This window comes from Octopus sinensis, linkage group LG10, assembly GCF_006345805.1.
Source record: "Octopus sinensis linkage group LG10, ASM634580v1, whole genome shotgun sequence".
Taxonomy (NCBI): Eukaryota; Metazoa; Mollusca; class Cephalopoda; order Octopoda; family Octopodidae; genus Octopus; species Octopus sinensis.
The window spans coordinates 85,780,329-85,799,294 of NC_043006.1; the positions used below are offsets into that span (position 1 = coordinate 85,780,329).

General features: G+C 33.5%; 1 protein-coding gene across 1 annotated transcript in view; it reads right to left on the reverse strand.

Annotated features, from left to right (window-relative positions):
• The window catches only part of LOC115216321 (F-actin-capping protein subunit beta), an 84,378-nt gene that overhangs the window by 13,601 nt on the left and 51,811 nt on the right, over nucleotides 1-18,966 (reverse strand). The window contains exons 2-4 of the mRNA XM_029785532.2: nucleotides 10,194-10,283; nucleotides 6,482-6,603; nucleotides 4,810-4,923 (exon numbers count right to left, since the gene is read on the reverse strand). Of these exons, the coding sequence (XP_029641392.1) occupies nucleotides 4,810-4,923; nucleotides 6,482-6,603; nucleotides 10,194-10,283 (326 nt within the window). The remainder of the gene's footprint in view (nucleotides 1-4,809; nucleotides 4,924-6,481; nucleotides 6,604-10,193; nucleotides 10,284-18,966) is intronic.

Here is an 18,966-nt window from a genome sequence, read left to right on the forward strand (position 1 = left end):
TATTTCTAGTAGATGAGTTTACAACAGAGTCGCCTTCACATTGGTTTAGGCAGATGAAACTACTGAAATGCAATTACTAACTCTACACCACATTAATTGTTGTAGGAAGTAACAGGAAAAGAAACTAAGCCAAGGTCAACTATGCACCAAGCCTTTCTCTGTTGAAAGATTTATGCTGAAACAGTGTTGCCAATGTAAGAATGTCCAAGAATATAGACTTCATTGTTAGTAAGAATGTGGCAGTAAATTACAAGATACAACTAGTCCCTAAATAAGTCTTAGTAAAAATATAAAAACGTTAAGAAGCTTTTCGTTAAACATTTGAGTTCTAGGCTTGGATATCCAATGTTCTCACGTACACATCTACAGAAGAAGTAATTTTATTTATAGTGTTTCCAAAAACTTAGACAATAATGCCAAGACATTCGAGAATGAAGTAGAATGTGTTTTTCTTTATCTTTCAATAGCTTCCTCTTCTCCATTCTCAAAATTATACCAAACAAATTATATATATTGAATAAAATCTTACTCTGTTGTGAAATCAGCATGTAAAAAATAAAATGAACCATTTAGCATTCAGAATACTCTCTCAAATGTAATGCTTGTTTATTCATATTGTTTTGAATTAATCAGGCATTATCTTGTAGCTTCAAAATCTTGATGTGACTATTTTTTACAATAACATTGTAGGGTATGTATGAGAAGACAAATCTGGAGAGTTTAAATGCTGAAGGGTTAAACAAAATTACAAACCAATGAACAAACATCAAAAAAATTGGGGTTTTCTGAAAATAAATCACAAAAAAACTTTCATTTGTTTTTTAATCAAAGATGATTAAGTCAATTACTAAGTTAATAAAACTGGATTTCGAAAAATCAATTGTATTTCCAAATATAGCTGACATTAATTAACTCTTAATTTTACTCTATAATACCACATAGAAGCATGCATGGCTAGGTGCTTAAGAAGCTTGCTTCTCAACTATGTGGTTCAGGCTCACTGAGCAAGTGTCTTCAACTAGAACCATAGACCAACCAAAGCCTTGCGAGTAGTTTTGGTAGACAGAAACTAGAAGTAGTGTGTGTGTGTGTGTGTGTACACACACACCTTTGCCTTGACATCACATGAAAATTGAATATGAGCATCACCAACAAGCAATGTTGTTCATTTCCACTCTTCCATGAAAAAAGTGTCTGGCCATGGGGAAATATTACCATATGGCCTTTCCTGGAAACAAGTGAGGGTTGGTAACGGGAAGTGTGTGTGTACACATCTCTTTAATGTCCAGTTTTCACTATTTGCATGGGTCAAATGGGATTTCTGTCAACTCTCATGTTTCCAAGGTGTTTTTGAGAGATGCTTTCATGGGAATGAATAACACACACACACACACACACACACCACACACACACACACACACACACACACACACAGCTTCGTTCAGTTTACATCTGGCAAGTCCATTTACAAGGCTTTTGGTTGGCCCAAGGTACCACAAAGTGGGCCTCAAACTGAAACCATGTGGTTGGAACGCAAACTATTCAACCACACAGTCGCACTTACATATAGATACACAGGATAGATATGGAAGTGGCTGTCTGGTTAAGAAGCTTGCTTCCCAGTCATGTGGTCTCAGGTTCAGTCCCACAGCATAATACCTTGGGTAATTGTCTTCCAGTATAGCTTCAGGCCAACCAGATCTTGCACAGTTGATTTGGTAGTCAGAAACTGAAAGTAGTCTATCCCATATATGTGTGTTTGTGCATACCCTTATCTTTGTTCATTTCTAGTCTTCTGTAAAAAATATGTCTGGCAGTAGGGAAATATTTCTTTGCTTGGAAACAAGTGACGGTTGATAACAGGAAAGGCATTCAGCCAGAGAAAATCTGCCTCAACAAATTCTGTCTGACTCATACAAACATGGATATAAGTGAACTTTAAAATGATGAGGACGGTATATGTATATAATCACTAATGGGCTAGCAAGCTCTCTCATAAATTTAAAAAGGGAGGAGGAGAAAAACAGATTATTCAGTAAATATATTTAAGAGTTTAATCTTTAAAATGTAAATAATGTTATCAGAAACCAGAGGACCAAGCACTAGATAAAAAGGAACACATGTTCAACATACCTGATGACATATTACATACTGTTGAAGACTGAAACTACATTTAGCTGAGACTGAATCATTTGTTCCAAAGGGAATTAGGAAAATGTCAATGGATAGAAAATATGGTGAATGAGTCAAGTAATGCTGATAAGATTAGAAGAAAATTCCTTGAGAATAAAGAAAAAAACAGCTAAATCTCCACCAACTGACAATAGAGGAATATCGGAAAAGTAAAGGAGGTGTGGCTGTGTGAGAAGAAGCTTATCTCCCAACAAGATGGTTCTGGGTTCAGTCCTACTGTGTGACACCTTGGGCAAGTGTCTTCTATAGCCTTGGGCCAATCAAAGCCTTATGAGTAGATTTGGTAGACAGAAACTGAAAAAATGTGCGTGTCTCTTTGTTAGTCCACCACCACCACTTGACAACTGGTGTTGGTGTTTTACACTCCATAACTTAGCTGTTTGGCAAAAGGAATTGATAGAATAAGTATCAGGACCTGTCTTAAACATCCTGCAAAAGGCTATATGCGCTACCTTTCTCTAAGTTAGCCGTAAAACAAAATTTACAGAAATAAACGGAATCAATCTTTGAAAGAAACAAAAAGACAGAAAAAATCAGAACCAGATAAACAACTACAATATATATGAGCAAGGAGTGGATATGTTTGCAGAACAACACATCTTTCTCTGCTCTTATACATTGCTGTTTCATGTGTATGGGAGAGCTAATTAGCTATAATCTGAACGAACTATCCTATTTCAACCCTTCGTGGCTTACTTCTTTGGAGATTTCATTAGTGTTACAAACACTCCAAACAGGTAGGTCTACTCTTATATAGGGAACCTAACTTTAAACAACCAATTCACCTTAATATCACTTGTTTTACCCATCTAAGTGAACAACAATGAACAGGCTTGGCCCACTTACAGCCGCATCAATATAAGTTCATTGTTAGTCAACCTGAAATAAAGCCACACCACTTCTGCCCTAGCCTTTAAGGACATATTCATATACATTTAAGGACATATTCAAAACTTTAACCAGAACATCATTCTTGAAGATCTTAATGGGAATGATTCAAATAGAAGAAAGTAATGCAACATCTATATTGAATAAACTAAACTTTAGTATAAATTACCATTTATCCTCATCGTCATCATCATCGTCGTTTAGCGTCCGTTTTCCATGCTAGCATGGGTTGGACGGTTCTACTGGGGTCTGTGAAGCCAGAAGGCTTCATCAGGCCCAGTCAAATCTGGCAGTGTTTCTACGGCTTGATGCCCTTCCTAACGCCATCCTATAGTTCCAAAATATTTAGGAGACTGTAGATGAAATTTAATTCCTTTATTTCCAAATATGGAAACTTAATTTCTTTATACCCACATATGAAAATGTAACCTTTTGACTATGCATGGCCAACAGCTGGTCTTCCATAGACAACCTTGCCCTGACTTGTACCTCAGGTGGTAATTTTCTAGGTGCAATCCCATGGTCATTACCCTTCATATATATAGTCATTACTGGTATCAGATTGCACCTATCTGTTTATATTAATTTTTCCTTTCCTGTTTATATTTCCTTTTTATTAACTTTTCCATTGTGCCTAGCTATTTACATTAATTGTATGTATGCATGCACTTGTGTCTCATTATCTTGACACCGTGTAATAGTTGTAAATGAGCATCAACATCATAGAAGCAGTGTCCATTTCCAATCTTCTATGAAAATATATATGACCATGGGGAAATACTACTTCACTTGGAAGCAGGTGAAGGCTGGCAACAGGAAGGGCATTCAGCCATAGAAAGTCTGCTTCAGTTCCCAGCTGGCTCATGTACTCGCAGTAAAACTTTCAAAATTACTGTCATAAAAGGGAGCATGGCTATCTGATTAAAAAGTTCACTTTGGAAGTGCATGGTTTTGGTTTCAATCCCATTGAGAGGTATCTTAGAAAAGTGTCTTCTGCTATAGCCTTGGAGTAAAGTTTGGTAGATGGCAACAGCATAGAATCCCATAGTATGCATGTGTATGTGTTTACATTGTTTACAAACTAGTATTCTGTACCTTAGCAGTTCAGCAAAGGACAGATAAATAAGTGCTACACCTGAAAATAAGTCCTGAAGTCAATATGATCAACGCCTTAAGGTGGCTCATAAATATGATTGCAGCTCAATGACTGAAACCAATAAAAAAGAGTAAAAGATTATATTTATGTGTAGGAAACAATGAATTCACGTAGTTCTTAACTGTGCAGAGATGTACCTAAAATTTCTTATAGTAGCGTAATCTGCAGTAAGAGATATAGGGGCTATAACAACAAACCAGTCAGTTGTTGCATTTTCAAAGCTTCAAAAAGAAATTTAAAAAATAAAATTGATAAATTACATGCACTGTTAGTTGTTACAAGTTATAATTCTTTCTACTATAGGAGCAAGGCCTAAAGTCTGCAGAGAGGGGCCTAATGGATTACATCAACCCCAGTACTCAACTGGTACATATTTTACTGACCCCGAAAGAATAGAAAGCAAAGCTGACCTCGGTGAAATATGAACTCAGAATGTAAAGACAAACAAAAATCAGCTGAGCAATTTTGTCCAACATGCTAATGATTCTGTTAGCTCACAGCCTTACAAAGTTATAATACTATTGTGCATCTATTACATAACTGAAACCAATGAAGGGAAGTGAGTAACTTACATTTCTCTATATTGATCAAAAGCAGCATTAGCTTTTATTTCTAGCTTTCTCAATCGATCTGATGGTAAAGTACCATCATCCAATGGTGGGTCATACATATTGCTCCAAGGTGACCTGCAATTTACACAAGCATATCACTACATTCATAACATAATACATATACATACATAATGTATAATACAAATACATATATAATAGGCAGGAATTCTAAACAAATATACTAGACATAGAAGTATAGTAGGATTAATTATAGGCTAAAAGAGAAGATAAACTTTATTTGCAACTAGTGCACAAGAGTTGCAAAATAGAGATGGAAATTATATTTTTATACAGGTATGTAACACTAGGCATAAATATATATATAGATATATATATATACAGCTAGATATGGAAATAATTTATTCTCAAATGCAGAATAATGCTGAACGGCATGAATAGGATAAATAATCCTTATATTGCAGGAAAATTTGTCAGCAACCAGCCATGAGACATGAAATCCCATGTGTGATTACCTGTCAAGTGCTTTACCATTAAGCTAAACTGCCCACAGACAAATTTTTCTGCAATTTTTGAACTTATAAATTTAGCTTCATATAGATGCTGTATGTGAAATTCAAATTACGATATAGGTAAACAAACAAGTTTGCTTTGTAACAAGCTTTGAGATGTATTGAAATATACAGATATGGAAATATTTTATTTTCAAATACAGAATAATGCTGAACAGCATGAAGAGGATAAATAATCCTTATATTGCAGAAAAATTTGTAGGTGGTCAGCCATGAAACACTAACACACATCTGTGAATACCAGTCAAGTTCTTTACCATTAAGCGAAACTGCCCATTAACAAATTTTCTGCAATTTTTGAACTTATAAATTTCATCATCATCAATTAACGTCACTTTCCATGTTGGCATGGGTTGGACAGTTTGACTGAGGACTGACAAACCAGGCTCCAATCTAACCTGGCAAGATATATAAAAATATATATGTAGGTAGGTAGGTAGCTACACTTGTGCAAATGCTTGGATCTATATCTACTTACTGTCAAATTTACTTCGTTGTTTGAAAAGGAAATCCAGCAGAGCATGCTAGCTTTATTTCTTTCAAGCCTCTGCAAGTCCTCTGTAATCAAAGTCCATGTTTCACTGCCATGTAACATAGCTGTATGTACACAGACATCATACAACCTGTCTTTCATTCTGAGAGACTCTTAGTTACCAACAAAGGTAGAAGCTCTCTGAACTTCGTCCAGCCAGTTCTTTTCCTAGCAACTACATTTTCAGAACTTCCCCCACAACTGCTAACTTGGTCTCCTAGGTAACAGAAGCTATCAACTACTTCTGATTCACTAGAACATTAGAGGGAACCCGTTGTTTGCATATTTTAGTGCCTGCACATCTGCCACACACAAAGACTATATTCTCCATTAACCTTCCTGTGATACCACTACACCTGTTACATATCCAAAGCTTGCACTGGGTACAACATATGGAGTTTCTACCAACTCCCTTCTTACATACTGAGCAGGGCCATCCTCCCAGAATGTAATTTTATATTTTATTTCTTATTTGATTGGATAGGGGCACAAAAAGATTATCTAGTGGGATCCCTTCAATGTTAAACTCAGCCCTAAATAAATACAGAAAACTAATAAAAATGAAATTTACCTGTAAGAATCGCCATCTCTATTGTAGTCACATAGAAGATAATCACGTCCTGTAAGCTTGTCACTAGCTACTTTTAATGGTTGATCAACAGAAGAAAGTAAATCTTCACATAGAGCTGGTGCCTAGTAGAAACAAAAGAAAAGGTGTATTACATTTACTATCCTCATCAATTAAAGATTAAAATACATAAAAGAAGAAAATCTGATTTTAATCATAAATAAGCAAAAATATATATTTTTATGCATTTCAGCCAGAGACTGTGGCCATGGAAGGGCACTGCCATATAAATATAATCAATAAAAAAAGAATAATGGTACAGGCTAATATTTTTTTTAATACTTAGTCTTAGAAATAGGGAAAATGCTCAGACTTTACAGAATCTTCCCCGAGTGGTGAAATCAATGAGACTGATGATTAACTTTTAAAAAATCTAAATATTTGAGATAAAAGCATCATTTAAAACTGCTTTCTGTGTATCATACTAAATGTATACACTGTAGACTTATCAATGTTCATCTCACTCCAATAGAGTTTTTAACACAAGTCTATGAAGATATTTTTACTTCAGACAATTTCACAATATCAAGTATTCTAACAATCTGTATAGTATGATATACATATAGCAATTTTAATTTAATACAGATTCGATTGTATACACATAGCTAACCATCATTTTGTTTAGAATTGAGGAATTTCTATTTCAAATCCAGTCTGAGACATTTACCCATATTTTTAGAGAGTATATTCAAAATATGTCTTTACAATATGTATTTACAAAATATGTCTTCAGATTAAGTGTTGGTGAAGAGTGAGTTTAAAGGTTACAGTTCTAGCAAAGGAAGAGTTTCTTAGATGGAGACACACATGTGGTACACCACTTGTTGTGTCAAGAAACAGAAGAATACAGACCAAGAAAGCATGCTGTCATGCTATCTTGTTCTATATTCTACAGGCTAATCTATCAAATGGCCTTTTTCCAATGTAAATTGAAATATTTATTCAGCCATGGAAATTAATATTTTAAATCACATTTGTTATGTGGTCATAGAAATAACTATTTATATTACATGTGTCATGTGGCTGTGGACATGAATAATGAAATCAACATATCCTGATTGTTAAGACAGATTTCATTGAAGTTGGTAGCATATAATTGTATAATTTCTTAATAATTAGTGTACTTGCCAAAGGCAAGAAAGTTGCATGCTCTACCCAAAGACACAGCCAAAAGGAAGTTTTAAAATAAGTGGTAATACATCTTTGCAAGAAGTAAATATTTAGAATTTTAGAAAGTAAATAAATATTTCTAACTTTCAGTTATAAACATTACACATTTAAAGCTAAAGTAAATGTGTGAATCCTGCATGAATTAGTAAACAGTGCTGCTGATTGAAATTTTCTAGAGAATTATAAGCTTTTGTTGTATATTGGCAACAGAAAATAGTCTAACACTAGTGCCTAATATTAGACTATTTCCTGTAGTCAATATATAGTGAAGGCTTATAATTATATTTACAAAATATCAAAGTAAATTTTAAGCTATCCTACATGATAATGGATACATTACAACTAATTCATGAATGATTTTTGTAATAAACAGATAAATCAGAATGAGTAAAATTGTAATTTGGTAAGTTTTATGGAATTTAATTGGACAGAGTAAATGCTAATGCAATGAGTAAAACTCAGTTCACAGAAGAGAGATTGGCAGAAGCAAAGGAAGACAAGCGAACTAGTTTGACAGACTAAAACAGAAACAGTAAGCCTGAGAGATGGACACAGAAGCAGACAGATAGAAAATAACGCAAGGCAAAATGACATCTTGTAGAGTATCTGTATATTTAAGCCATCAAGACCATTATTGTGGTAAAATAAGTGAAATAAAAATGTAAAACTAAAATTGGTGATTCTTCAAACTACTTAGAAATTTGTTAATTTGTTAATGGTTTTCCTTAATATGTCATACAAAGTTTTAATTACCACACTGTACTTCAATAAATTTTTAATATAATCAAAATTTTGAAATGGTTTAGTAACAACTTTGACTATATATTATGTGAGTGTTGACGAAATGAAACTTCATATCATTCTTGTTAACTGAAATAATACTGTAATATGAATAGATCCAGATAGGGTGGTATTGAAAATATTAAACTTATATAAATAAAGACACCCAAATATATTCTAATTCTTATTTTGAAATATGAAACATGGTTTAGTTTATTAAGCTATTAAAATGGTGGAGTTAAAGTATCAATATGCAGACAAAGAAGAAATGTGGGAAGAGATTATTATTTTTATATATATGCACACACACACTGTAACTTATACCTTGATTTCCTTGTTACAAATAGTGAAAAATAGTCCAGCGCTCTTCTAATAGCAGGCATACTCTTTCAACAGGTAGAGGCTATTAATAAATACCTTTGTTCAGTTAGTCTACAAGAAAGAATCATATTCAGGCCTCCATATCCTTATAGTGGAGTGCATTCATAAGTATGCATAGCTACAGGCTATGAATTGGTTTTCCATAGCAGAGTTTGGCTGGTGAAGCCTATACCTTCTTGCATGCATTTCAGTCTAGCATCATCTCATTTGTAAGCATCACAAACTTTTAATTAGTGTACTATTGGTTATAAATAACATTAATCAATATCTATTTTATGTACCCTCATGAAATTAACACCCAGCTACTAAAACATTTAGGAAACTCCCTAACCTTTATTTCCAAGTGAAGATCAACAAGCTATCCTCTCAAATATATAAATCCTGTAGTTAAAAATATTATGACATAAACTGATGTAAAAGAAAATTAGAACTTTAACAGTTGAGTTGGTTGAGAATCAGTTATGGAACTGAGTATCAGATGTCCACAACTGCCAACCTTTATCTCACTTGTCATACCACTCCCTTCCTCAATATCAACCCTGACACTGATCGTTCCAAGCTAAACCTATTCACTTTAGCAATTGTCTCATATCTCATTTTAAAGGCATAAGCCTCCACACCTCACTCAATTTCCAACAATTCACATTCATCATCATCATCTACACTAGCCATGTCAAACAGTAGAGTCTATGGACTGCAATGCTAACAATTTTTAACACTCATTAACAAAGATTTCGGTCATATCAATTTTTTATGAAGATCTTTGAAAACGTTTTATTTGTTTACCAATAATTCAACGTTTATTGTTTAAATTACTATAGATTATTTTTATCATTAAAAATTCTTTTAATTCCCTCATCTGTACTAATTTCATTAAGCTATTCCAAACCCTCAAACTAAGAAAACTTTTAAAAGCTGGTGGAGGTAAAGAATACATACACATCCCATTTTCGGTGTAACAAAAGTCACTGGGTGTACATATTCTTTACTTTCACCTAAAACCTTATATAGTCTGATGTTCCACTTCAAATAAACATATTAATAGAAAAAACAAGTTTCTTAAAGAAGAATATCTTAACTCCTATGTTAAAATATCTTTGTCTAAGAGAAACAACAAAGGCAATACAGGATTTTGGAAGTTGTAATGGTTTTAAACCCAATCACCTAAAGCTAATTATATAAAATGTTTAGTGTATAACCAACTTTAAACAACTCTGAGACAAAAATCTTAGAATAGCAAAATTCTAAAGTAGGTATCATGAAGCTGTTATCAAACCACTTTATTCTCAACACAAGTAATAAAAGTATTAAATCCATTACTTACAATATCTATAAGTGCACTTAAATTTTCCTCTATTTGTTGTGGCGGCAGTCTACGCATCAAATCTAATGCGCAGTCCAACTGTTGTTCCGTCTGTAACAAAAAAATAGGAAAAAAACTGTCAAAATCAACATTTAAGATACTGTTTTTCAAATTTTCACAGAATCTAAAAGAAATCAGTTTGGTAGATTGGGTAATTAGCCCATTAAAACTTAGTAAAATTTCTGAGATTGTTTACCTGTTTTTAATCTAATTACAATGATAAGCTAATTACAATGATAATTAAAATGGAAAGCATTCTTTCAAAGTGTTAGCAAAAAAAAATGTAAAGTTATATGCAAAGTTATTTAAAAAACTGGAAAAATTTTACAATAACAAGAGGATCTTTTTTTAATATTGAAAATAAAAAGAATTTAAAGAAAATATAAATAGCACCAAAATTATACAAATAAACAATAAAAGAGAAAGCACATTCTTTTCTCCATAACAGGCAACTAATTTGTCAGTATCTTGTGATGCTTTAACTAAGTTACTCTTAGATGGCATGTAACTTCACATGATCAGCATCGGGAACAGTCAACACTAATCACTATATTTATATGGTGGGAATTCCAGAAGACCAATGTTCAAAAGTGGAGGAAGGACTGGGAATACTGGTTAGTCAAGCGCCCGGTGGAGTAGAGTAGACACAATGTGGATGATAAAAAGAGGTACTAGCAGTATCCTGAGGGGTACTGACATGTTACCAGCAAGTTCCGAGAATCAAAGATCACTGTAGAGTTTGTAGAAAAGGTAGATAAGAGACAAGTCTACAAGCAAGAGGATGGACAGTGTTTGTGAGTGACTTCACCATCCTAGATATGGGAGTTGTACCTTGTGGGTTTCACCTCAACTTTTAAGAGATTCAGTAGTTATGGGCAAAAGTATCTTCTGGCTCTGAAGGAGAAGTTCAGTCTTTATTATGTTGAGCAAGTGTGTTTGCCAGGAGAGAGGCGATGCATTATCATCCCAAATGACCTCTGCTTGATGGTAAGGCCTAGCATTTGAAGTGATTGTAACGGTTCTATTTGTGGGATGTTCATATTGAGAGAGGATGAGAAAAATCCTGTTTTCATGCTGCTGATTGTACCTGTCAGTACAGATTTAATGCAAGATCTTCAGGTTACACATGAAATAAATATTAGGTATGGAAGGTTAGGGAAGAATAAAAGTGAATTTTATCAGCTGGGGTACTGCTGGGTATGATGGTAGGAAGTTGATGTATAAAAAGGAAGAGTGTAGGAGACAACTGAACCTTCGGGTATAACAGAATTGATGAAGTGGATCAGAGAAAACATTAGCACAAGCCATGTTTGTGTAACCTGACAGAAAGCACCAATGTAACTCATTAGCATTCAAAACTGGTCATGTCCAGCCTAAATATTTAACTTGTTTTATGTTCAAACTAGCCAGATCAAGCCTCTCCTACCTATTCTACAATGTCCTTCAAAAAAAAAAAGCAATCACATCATTGAAATTGAAGCTATGAGATAATTAAAAACAATGTGAATAAATAAACATTACATTTGACAGAACCTGAATACCAAAGGTCTACAAAACAAAAGACAGGTGCTTTCTTTAATCATATAAATTCTACATATTTCAACTCCATTTTCAAATATATTATGCCAAAACAGGCATGGTGCCCAGGCAGCTCTTCAGCTGGCCAGCTCCTGTCAAACCATCCAACCCATGTCAGTATGGAAAATGACATTAAATGACAATGATTTTGAGAAAAAGTGATTCCATTGTTTCATTCAGCTCTATCATACAAGACAGGAACATTTAAATCCAAATAGAAATGATTTGCTCCATTTTTACCACAGCCTGGAATGGACAAATCTCCCCGAGTTAATGACTAAGTCAGCTTAATTCCCATACTTCTAAAAGCATCAATCAATAAGTCAAATTTTGTTACAAATAACAGTTCTATATTACTAAATGCAAAGAAATAAAATAAAGTTGGAAACCAAATACAGTACAGACTAAACTTTTTCAATAACTACTATTTGTCATCCTCAAGAGTAGAGAATCTGATAAAAAAAATGTGACAGAAAGCAAAATGTAGATAAGTTTGGATATTCAAACATTATGAGACATCAAAAGCAGTATATATAAAATAAGAAGCTTTACTGGGAAATTAAGAAATTTAGCAAGTAAAAATATGAAATGCTTGCTCTACTAGTTATATATTAAATCACCCAAACAACCACACACACATGTGCATAAATGCATGCTATATTTTTCATTCAATTTACCAGTAAGTGGTAAGATCTGAAAATAAAACATTGATATATGCAACCTGTTGTATTCAGAATAAAATATTTATTTTCCTTGCTTTCATCTGAAAGACACCTTCTCATTTTACAGTTGAGTGGTTAGCAATGGTAAAAGTATTAGTTCCAACAATATATAAATAAAAATATTGATGACATAAGTCTTTTCCAAAGAAATATAACTGATGTGCAGAAATGCCAGCATTGTGCAGTATCTCAAACAGATGCATTTTTAACTAAGTACAATAAGGAGGTACAGTTCACCACTGTAGACAGTAAGGTTTTTGAATAAATATATTTTATTCTGACTTCTTTGTTTTTCTTTCGTTTAGCCCTAGGTCTGCTCCAACTGAACAGAACAATGATCAGAGGCATTTCAGCCATGACCATCGTATATTTTTCCCCAGACAGTTTATTTACCACTACATTATCAGGTTTTTTTTTTTCTAACAAACAGTGTGATCTTAGGAATATCTGAGTTATTTCTAACACATCAAGCAACCAGAGACTTCACATCGGCTTGATGAGTTTTTCATAGTTCATTCAGCTAAACTCCAATCTTTTCAAAGACCAATAAAAACAAATAAAAAAGGAGAAATCTTCTCCAGCACATCCTTTCCAGAAAATCTAGTTCCAACTGCTGCTAGATCACCATGTGCTTATGTATCATACCAATACACAATGATTTTGAAAACAAAAATTAAAATTTCTCAGTCTTAGTTTCAGATCAACCAACTGAAATATAAATAGAAAACATATCAACACAAAGTATAATTTCTGGACTTTTAGAGAAAAAAAAAATTAAGCAATAGCAGCTGATATGTTCTAATGTTTTTACATATACTTAAGGTATTAGTCATGAAAGTGAAAGGGTTCTAACAGACTACTAACTGGTTCAAATTTAGTTCAAGATCTTATGACTACAGAGATTCAATCAAGTCACATGATTTGTCTCCACAAAATAGAAAGCCAATTTTGATATTATCTGAATAAACTTCAATATCTGACTGGTATTCATTACAAAATTGAAAAAAAAATTTAACTGGGGAACAGATATTTTCTACCATTTGCACCAGAATTACCCCACCAATCTAACAATCATTAATTCCTCTTTAGCTCAAAGCCAGATTTTATAAGAGTAATAATCTGTGACAAGATGTATATCAAATCTTTTCTTTAATAGACTGTCCACAGCAAATAGTATTGATATGAAAGGTTAATATTGTTACTGACCACCAAAAGGTTGGCTTTATAGGGGAAAGCAGATTCAATGACAGCAGCCAACCAGTTATTCAACTGACTCATATGAAAAGACAGCTAGAACACAACTTACAAACTCCAAGTCAATGACTCAGCTGACAGAATCAGAAGTGAGGGAGACCTACTTCAATCAAGTGTCATGAGTAGAAAGGTATCATAGTAATTGAATGACTGGGGTACCACTGTCAAAATAGTTAGCATTCATAAGAAAGGATTGAAAGTTACAAATATGTTAGCTATTTATGCAGTTCATTTCCAGTTAAAATAAGGTATATTGCTTTATAACTTGGTAACACTTTCTGAACAAGTCAACTGTGACTAACAACCGACTTCAACCCTTTTTATACCAACCCACATAGGACCATCCTTGCCCTCTATGATTCAAATCACCTTTTTTAAGATAATCTAAATTTTACCTTCTATTAAAATATCTTTATATCCCAAACACCAACTTAATGACAATATTTTTACTAAATACTTCATTATTTTCAGAATTGTGAGTGGATTTGGTAGACAGAAACTGAAAGAGGCCCGTCATATATATATATATATGTGTGTGTGTGTGTGTATACATTTGTGTGTCTATGTTTGCGCCCGCAACATCACTTGACAACCGATGCTGGTGTTTACGTCCCCGTAACTTAGCAGTTCGGCAAAAGAGACCGATAGAATAAGTACTAGGCTTACAAAGAATAAGTTGTGGGGTCGATTTGCTCAACTAAAGGCGGTGCTCCAGCATGGCCACAGTCAAATGACTGAAACAAGTAAAAGAGTAAAGAGAAAAAGTAATTAACTGAAACAAAGGCAGTGTATTCCAACAGAAATTTGGTAAGAAAAGGGTTCTGCTAAATTCATTATTTTCAAAATTAATAGAAATAAAGGCAGTGTATTTCAATAAAGATTTAGTAACAAAAGGGTTAAACATCTATTTCAATATCTGTTGGACTAGATCATAAGAATATCAGATGATTGCAGAGGGAAAATACCAATATGTCAAGTTGATTTATGGCAAGTCTATTAACCTACAGGCCATTGTGGCTATTAAATGCAGTTATACTTAATGGCAGTTATATTTTGTTTATAGTATGGCATTTTGACACCAAAAAACAAATCATTTGAGTAAGATTACCAACATAAATTATTTGAAGAATTTTAATCTATTTTAGAATGCGTCAGTTCTATAAGTCATTCTAGATTGAAAATAGTGCAACATAGGAACAATTAGGTTGAATTTCCTTCAAATATATTTTTAAACACTTGAATTTAGAAAATATGAAGTGTACCCCAAAACTCAAGCCACTGCCAATGAATGAAACCAAAATCTGTAAATCACATCTCAACCATCCATATAGCTTAATTGTGAACTCTAATAGTGTAAAGAACTTATTCAACCCACAGGTCAGAAACATTCCAAACTATGTTTAACACAAAATCCTAGACTGCTTTTTCTATTGAAACCTCTCAATACTGTAAGAAGCTAGAGAATTTGACAAAATGCATTCAGCCCAGTGTAATAAAAAAAATAAATAAAAATAAAGCATAACTATTGCATGAATTTGGATAAAATTTGCAGAGACAATATAATGATTGTTGGTGTGCATTATAAGGTTTTTATCTATTGAATTTTACTAGTCATGCCCTTTAGTTGATTACACACAATTGTTTCCACATATTTACAAGATACCAATTCCTGGCCAACAGCTTCCTAATTAAATCATTATTAAATGATAAATGAATCCTTAATAAATAATATCACAAAATTCTAACTCACTGCCATTTAGTTTGCAAACCAAAAGGAGAGAGACAAAAAGAGGAGAAATTTATCTGATAGAACAGTAAACAAACACACACAATGCAGACAGTTTTAGATGAGGTAAACTGTTCCTCACACACAAGTGTGCCTAGTCCCAGTTTTTGAACCTCAAGAACAAATGAACTGCAGTTTCATGTGGTCAAAATATCTGCAGTACAGGACTTAACCAGCAAAACCTAAAGGTATGCTACAGTTACATGACAAATGTAGGGAAAAGTACCAACATTACAGATACTAAGCATCACTAAAGCACCTAATAAGCCCAAGAACCTAGAAATCAAAATTCTTTCAACCTAGACAGCAAGTAAATGTTAAATACGTTTCTTTCAATAATTTATGTCAAATTTAATCCTTAACATATCAAGTCATGGTCTCACTCTCTGAAGATACACTACTTTGTATTTATGCCAACAAAAGATAGTCTTTAAAGGGGTATTACTCAGTTATTTTATTGACCTGTTTATTCAGTGGCTAAATTGCTCTAAGTACTAGGTCAATATAATTAACTAAAATCTTTGAAAGCAATACCCAACATGGTTACAGCCCAATATTGAAAACTAGTAACAAAATAATTTTAAATAGAGCAAACAATCATGGCAAAATACACATCAAGATATGTATAGTTTTACACATTTTTATACACTCTTATGAAAATGGATTTTATATAATCATTCTGGGAATTATTGAAGCAAGAATTACAAAAAACACTTTCATTATGAAAGTCAAAGAAACACTTGCCTAGCAGTTTTTTGATCGGAGTGCATGTTGAAACTAAAGGAATTACAGCATAGAAAACAAAAATTTAACTTCACATAATCATTATTTGGTGTCAAAATTTTCATTGCATTAACTACAACCTGGTCACTGACAGTTCTACTGCAACACAAAATTTGACATCAATAAATGATTAAGTCTGTGTGCTTTTGAATGGCTAATATGGGTCTTCCACATTGTCATTGCATTATGAAGGTGTACTTAGTAAAAAAATTTTTGGCTTGTTGTTCACCCTCTCATGTGGGATTAAGACTATGTATCTAAGGTAACACAAGGAATCAATTTGTACTATTTACAATTAGACCTTCAAACTTAGTTCAACAGAATCCACAACACAGTGCTTTTTTCAGAAGCTAACCTCCCCAGCAAGAGCACTTTTCTCTGGCAAGACAGACAGGTACAACATGAAGCATGTTGTAAAAATGGAGCATGAAATGCTTAACACAAACAAAAAGTATTAGGAAGAAATTATAGAAAACTGATCCAACTCGAAGCAATAACTGAAAGAAAAGAGAGAAGTTTGGTTGTTAAAAGAATCTTCGTCCATATTCAAGCCATCTCAGTAAATAAAGTACTGCAACTCTTGAATTGGCTCTATCAGTTTTATATTATAAAAGAGAAGCAGATCTCCATCTGTCTATTTGTCACAACATAAGAGGGAGGGAAAGAAAAGGAGGAATCAAAATATATATCACAACGACGTATTTTCAGAAGGGGAGAAGTTGAGAGAGAAATACAGTGAGAAAGACAGAGGGTTGATAGGTATGTATGTAGGTAGGTAGTGTTGCCACCATAGCAACTAACAAGTTTTGATTAAAAAAAAACACCAGGGAATTTTAAGTGCACATCTGTCAACACAATAACACAGACTTCAAGAAAAGGTTTTATATATACATACACACAATTGCAATGTGGAAGGCATTTCTAAGCCATATAAAAACACAAAAAACATTAAATTCACTTCAACATTTAAATTGAGACTGTGACCTGTTTGCTGACAAAATTCCATGCCGCATCTCTCTTATATATATATATATATATATATATAGCCTTTTTTGTTGTTGTTGTTTGTTTTTCTGTGTCGTTCAACATATAGACAAGCTACAAAGACTTTCACACTGAACAATTTATGAAGGTATAGGCATGATTTAACAAAAACTTTCACCAGGCACTGACCTACTCCCATATAAAATGACAACATTAAGTGTTTGTGTGTGTGCACGTAAATTACAAATTAAAAGCAGCTCTACAAAATGTAAACATTATTGATAGCATATACACAATGTGTTTCGTTTACTCACTGAATTTCCTGAGGGATAGCATTTAGGGATACTCCCTAATAATACTAGGTGTTAAAACACCTGAAAATCATAGACCAGGCGAGACAACTAGCCTTGGATCAAGCATACACTTGGACTGAACTGAATCCCCAGTCTATGACTAGACACAGTGTGAAAATAAACTAATGAGGTACATGTACATGTGCAAGTAAATTGAATCACGAATAAAAACTAATGCAAACATTACCCATTGTACATATACAATGTGTTTTATGTATTCACTGAATTTCATGTGGAATAGCATTTTGGGAGATTTCCCAATAATGCTGGGTGTTAAAACACCTGGGAGAGAGGGAGATAGAGTGAGATAGGCGGAGATAGAGGAAGATTGACGGAATAGAATTTTGGGAGATTTCCCAATAACGATGGGTGTTAAAACACCTGGGAGAGAGTGAAATAGAGTGAGATAGGCGGGGATTGGCGGAATAGCATTTTGGGAGATTTCCCAATAATGCTGGGTGTTAAAACACCTGGGAGAGGAATAGAGTGAGATAGGCGGAGATAGAGCGAGATTGGCGGAATAGCATTTTGGGAGATTTCCCAATAATGCTGGGTGTTAAAACACCTGGGAGAGAAGGATATAGACAGGGAGAGAGGGAGAGACGGAGATAGACAGAGAGAGCGAGATAGACGGAGAGATAGATCATAGAGAAGAAGATATATTCTTGTGTAGCTTTGTTCTATTTAGGAAAAATTACGTGAGTGTATAAGGCAGTTCTCAAAAATTCAGCTAAACATTCAGTACTGCAAGAAATTTTAACGCTACTGATAATCTTTCAGCATTGCTGGAAATTCAAGGAAAATTATCAAATGTCTGTCTCACTCACACAGTTTGTTTAAAGTGTCACGACTTACAATGTTACTTTTATAAATATATATATATATATAACATTAATATTAGTCACACCCATAGCTACTTGAAGTTATCTACTATTAAAAATAAAAGCAAAAACAAGCCCTCTCCTATCAACTAATAGTGACAGATCCGTAATGGTTAGATTTTGTTACAAAGCTTTCTGACAAAATATTTCTATTTTCAGTCACCACATATCTTTCTAAAGATACGTTTATTCTTAAATGTTAAAATACACAAGTTTGATTATACTTATAGAAGGTAGTACAACATGGACTACAGCTCTTCCATGACAGCATGGAATAAATATCGAAATGAAACTGATAAGATTAATTTTGGAAAACAACATGCAGTAAATGATGACTAACAATAAACTGATTTTACATATATATATATATATATATATATATAGAATATGAGG